The sequence below is a fragment of the Chrysochloris asiatica genome, unplaced genomic scaffold (genome assembly GCF_000296735.1).
Source record: "Chrysochloris asiatica unplaced genomic scaffold, ChrAsi1.0 scaffold00234, whole genome shotgun sequence".
NCBI lineage: Eukaryota > Metazoa > Chordata > Mammalia > Afrosoricida > Chrysochloridae > Chrysochloris > Chrysochloris asiatica.
In genome coordinates this window covers 4,651,574-4,656,751 of record NW_006408752.1, presented here as the reverse complement: position 1 = coordinate 4,656,751, position 5,178 = coordinate 4,651,574, and the positions used below count along the sequence as shown (strand labels likewise).

Below are 5,178 nucleotides of genomic sequence, written 5' to 3'. Positions count from 1 at the left end.
CTCACTTTCTTGAAAGATTTCAATTTTTATTCCATCAATTCCTGGTGCCTTGTTCTTTGCCAATTTCTTCAATGCACCTTGGACATCCTCCTTCAGTATCATTGGCTCTTGATCATATGCTACCTCTTGAAATTGCTGAACATTAACTATTTCCTTTTGGTACAGTGACTGTATATCCCTTCCATCTTCTCTTGATGCTTTCTGCATCATTCAATAATTTCCCCAGAGCATCTTTCAATAACAAAAGTTGAGGCTTGAATTTTACTTCAGTTCCCCCAGCTTGGGAAATGCTGACCGTGTTCTTCCTTTTTGGTTTTCTGATTCCAGATCTTTGCACATTTTGTTGTAATATTTTGCTTTATCTTCTCGAGCTGATCTTTGAAATTTTCTGTTCAGCTCTTGGACCTCCTCCTTTCTTCCATTTGCTTTAGCAGCTCTCTATGCTGGGAAGCAAGTTTCAGTGTCTCTTCTGATACTCACTTTGACCTTTACTTTCTTGTCTTCTTAATGACATTTTGCTTTCTTCCTGTATGATGTTTTTGATGTCGTCCCACAACTCTTCTGGACTTCGGTCTTTAGTGTTTAATGTATCAAATCTGTTCTTCAGATAATCTCTAATTCAGGTGGGATATATTCAAGGTCATATTTAGGCTTTCGTGGACTTTTTTCATTTTCTTCAGCTTCAACTGAATTTGCATATAAGTAACTGATGGTCTGTTCCACAGTCTGCCCCTGGCTTTGTTTTGACTGATGATGTGGAGCTTTTCCATAGTCTCTTTCTGCATATGTAGTCCATATGATTTCTATATGTTCCATCTGGTGAGGTCCATGTGTAGTGATAATAAAACAGACCCCATTTGTTTTTAATGTGGGCAAACTAGAATGCTGACTGGGATGGGAAAAATTACAGGTCAAAGCCCAGCTAGAAAGTGAACCTTCCTCTTATCAAATGAGGGCAGTGTGCTCCTTGCAGAGCAACTCAATTTCTTGACCTGCTGGCTCCAAGAGCACAGCTGACCTGTGTGCTTTGCATGTGTGTGGCCCCCACAGTCCAGGCAATAATTTAAAGTCAAGCATCAGGCTCCTGAGAGGTTAACTGCACCTCTTCTGAGATTCCCATTCCAGGGCTTTGACCCACAAGTTTTCAGTTTCAGCTAGCATTCCAGATCATCTACATGTTAAAAATTGGCATCTTTTCCAGTTTCCCTTCATCAGCCATGTCTGGGTTCAAACAGGCTCAATGCTCAGGTTCCAGTCAACCTTTCAGTTAGCAGCCAAGTACTTAACCAGGGCTCCTTTTAGTGACATGCTATTGTTAGGTGCTGCAGAGTCAGTTTTGACTCATAGCAGGCCTGGATAGGTTTTCTGAGGTTGTAATCATTTTGGGGCAGAAAACCTCATCTTTCTCTTGTACAGTAGCCGGTGGGCTAGAAGGACCAACCCTGTGGTTTGCAGTCCAGTGCTTATCTTACAGAGTTTTAAACATTTTCTATCCAGCTCCACAAATTCTGATACAGTAGCTCTATGGTATGGGGAGTGCAGTGGCTCTATACAATAAACACTGGATTGTGAACCACAAGGTCTGCTGCTCAAGCCTGCCAGTCGTTCTGGTTCTCATAAAGAGGTAAAAATTTTTGGGTACCCAATACAGGTTTGCTATGAATTGGAACCGGCTTCACCGCACTGAACAACAACAAAAACAGTTCAACAGTAAAATTCAGGCCTGTGCATTCTGAAAAAATTTCCAAGATAAACTAATATGCATTTCTCCATATTTAAAAATTATTAATCTAAAAAACAAAAAACTAAAATGGCACTTATAAAAGGCATTTGTCTCAATTGTCAGTTATGATGAAGATCATAAACAAGAACATCCACATTACCAGATAGCAAAAACAAATAGAAAGATACATACCGTTAGCTACATATGTAATCTTGCATAGAATGTTGTCTCTGCTAATCTCCTGGTTTCCCTCTGGGGGACTTACCAAGGTTTGACATATCATAGCAATGTTTATTTTGGCACGGACACATCGATTGTTTAGCTGCCAAGACAGAAACAAAAGCAAAGTAATATATAGTAGATAGTTTTCCAATGGCTGCTGGTCTAATGCTACATTAGGTTAACTACATCTCCAACAAAACTTTATGAGCACCAACAACACGTTGGTCAAGGTGATATAACACTAGGCGCGATTACCCCTCCAGTGAAATCATAAGTAGCGCTAACCCAGAGGAGCCTGCCAATCACTGATAATGGCTGTGGGAACTAACTTACCATAGTGGGCAGTAGCCTGTACATAACACTCATTCAGCTGTCACCTCACCTCAGAAGACAAGGAAACAGTTCTGCCAACATTTACATTCAGACAGAGCCCCCCCATTCCAAGTTGCCAATCAAACATAACAAAATCTATAGCGCAGGATCAAATCAAGCATTTGTGTTTATCTATTGCCTATGCCCAGCTTGTGTATTTGGTTTTACATTATATAATAATACACATTTACACCCTGCACTTACAGGTGCACTGTCATGATCCACAGAAAAATTACAAACAATCCATGTTTCAGGGTCATTTTCAGTCAAGGCTGGTATCTTTCTAATGGCAGAAAGATATAAAACATCTCGCTGAGAAGCAGGCCACACTCTCTGTGGAAGAAGTAAAATCCTTGTGAAAACTCAGCTACTTTTTATTCAGATGGAACAAAGAAACAACTGTAAAACCAATAAATATCTTAGTTGAATGTGAAATTTGTCAACCATTAAGTGAAAAGGATCTGAGAATATTAAAAAAGATTACTTTTGAACACCAGGTTAATGGCTTTGCAGAACACTACAATTATAGGAATCATAAATGATCTGTTTATGAACAATATTACACTTGTGTTTAAAATGTCCAGAGACCTAAAAAAATTATTCTAAGGGAAAAATACTGCTCCTTTTATATCACAATCAAATTTAAAAGAACTCCAAACTTGATAGATTGAAATCTTTCAAATTTATAGTATGCAAGGAAAAGCATACCGCAGGAATGAAAAGGAGACTAGGGCTCTAATAACTAGAGTTAGCTTCTTTTAGCCAAGAAAAAAGTAAGCCACTGTTTTTGTTTTTGTTTTCTGGTATACATAGTTGAATTCAGTCCTTATTATGCACAGGGTCTTTCCTGATGGCTCACAACACAGTGCCAATGCAAATAATGGCTTGCAAAATGAAAAAATAACTGCTCTTTTTAATATACAAAATTTCAAGAAGTCAACAGAAGAGGTTTTGGACAAATAGATGTAAAGTCAATAATAAAACAGGCTTTGACCAACTTAGAACCCATCAATGAAGATTCACAAGGAAGATGGTAGGACAAGAATTAAAAGAGTCAGATTGACTTAGAAACCAGAAGATAAAGACTAAATTACCAAAGAAGTCAAATTTAAAAGGAAAGAAAATAAGTTTTACTGGACTATGCTAAAAAAAATTATGTCAGAACAATTATTCAAAGAATTGGCAAATAATTATAATTATAACCTAAGTTTTGTTACATATAAGATTCTTATTTTGGTAACTTTCAGTTTGATTTTTCAAGAGATAAACCTAACAAAACCTAAATAAACCGCTCATCACTCTTTCGCCCTATGATTTACTAAGAGGAAATCCTTCAGCAGCATGGTTTCTAGGATCACTTACCTCAGACAGTGAGGTTCTCATTAACTTCTTAAATTTTTGGTCATTTATCTTCTTTTCAAATTAAAAAGCAATTTACTGTATATTAACATTTTCTAAATTTTAGATCTCACATTAGACACTAAAATCTGTATGCTAAAATAACTATCATTTAAACATTTCTTGAAAAGCTACCATGTAATATGAAGCCCAACTCAATCATTAGATTAACAATATTTTATATGGCAAGACTGAACTCAAGAAAGACATTGTAAATTTCATATATTTTCATATATTTAGGTCAATTAAAAATCAGTGAAAAAGAAAAATGAGAACAAACAAGATGGTGGATCAGGTGAAAGTGCAGTGAGGAGCTCCGGCAGCAACAACACAGAATACCAGAACAAGCAGGCTCAGGGTGGTGCCAGAACTCTGAACCACATATAAAAGAATATTTAGAAGGTTGGAAGGCTTACAGCTAGCAGAATTTGCAGCAGAAGCAAGAAATCCATTGCTTTCTAATTCAAGACTCTCAGCTGCTCCTGGAGCCACAATCTTGGGTGAGACCAAGTGGAGGAAAGATCAGAACAGCCACAGATGCCTGACAGAACCCCAGAGATAAAGGTGTGAACATTCTTTTTTTTTTTGTATCTGTTCATTGGTCTCTCGCTGTCTGCGCACCTTCATTCTGGTGACCAGAGGGGGTGCCTGAGCTAGTGGACACCCCATATCCAACCCCACTGCTGGAGGATTCTACTACACATGTGCATAGATCTCCTCGAAATTTTAAGTGACAGTTTCCACTTAAAACCAAACGGCCACAGCTGGCCCTGAACTGTTTATCACTAGGAAAAGGGGCTGAACGGGGATTATGGAGTGGGACAGGCAGACTAAAAAGGAAATTGGCCAAAAATTAAATACTGAGTTACGTTACAACAACCAACAGTGGCATCTTGAAATTTCTCAGTAAGAAGAGTGAATGGGAAGCCCATCTCCTGATCACATCTACCAGAAGGCAATCAGAAAGCATAAAAAATACCAAAATACACACCCATCTTGGTATTAAGGCCACAGATAACTCCTGAATATGCCCCCAAAAAACCCAGAAACAGATGACCATATCAGCACATGTCCAGAAACGAGATAAAGTGACTAAGGCAAATGAGCTGAAAGTAGAACTACACCGCATACTGGAAGATAGACAGGCTTTGGAAATGCGTGAGAAGGAATTCAGAAAAATGATTATAAAATGTACCAAAACACTATACAATGGAGTTGAGAAAAGTAAGGAAGAAGTCACGAAAGCACTACAGGAACAATCAAATAAGATAGATACAGCATTGGAAACAATTCAAAACCTACAGAAAGAGATCCAAATTAATAACAGAATATCAGAAATGGCCAGACAACTGTCTGACTGACTGACTGGAAGAGATCAATGTTTATGCCCATTCCAAAGAGAGGTGACCCAACAGAATGCGGAAATCATCGGACAATCTCTTTGATATCTCAAGCGAGCAAAG

At 38.1% G+C, this 5,178-nt stretch overlaps 1 protein-coding gene across 2 annotated transcripts in view; it reads right to left on the bottom strand.

Moving 5' to 3' along the window:
- The window catches only part of COL4A3BP (collagen, type IV, alpha 3 (Goodpasture antigen) binding protein), a 190,204-nt gene that overhangs the window by 8,128 nt on the left and 176,898 nt on the right, over nt 1-5,178 (bottom strand). For both annotated transcript variants that reach the window (XM_006873295.1, XM_006873296.1), the window contains 2 exons: nt 2,522-2,650; nt 1,916-2,045 (listed from right to left, as the gene is read on the bottom strand). In XM_006873295.1, coding sequence (XP_006873357.1) covers nt 1,916-2,045; nt 2,522-2,650 — 259 coding nt within the window. The remainder of the gene's footprint in view (nt 1-1,915; nt 2,046-2,521; nt 2,651-5,178) is intronic.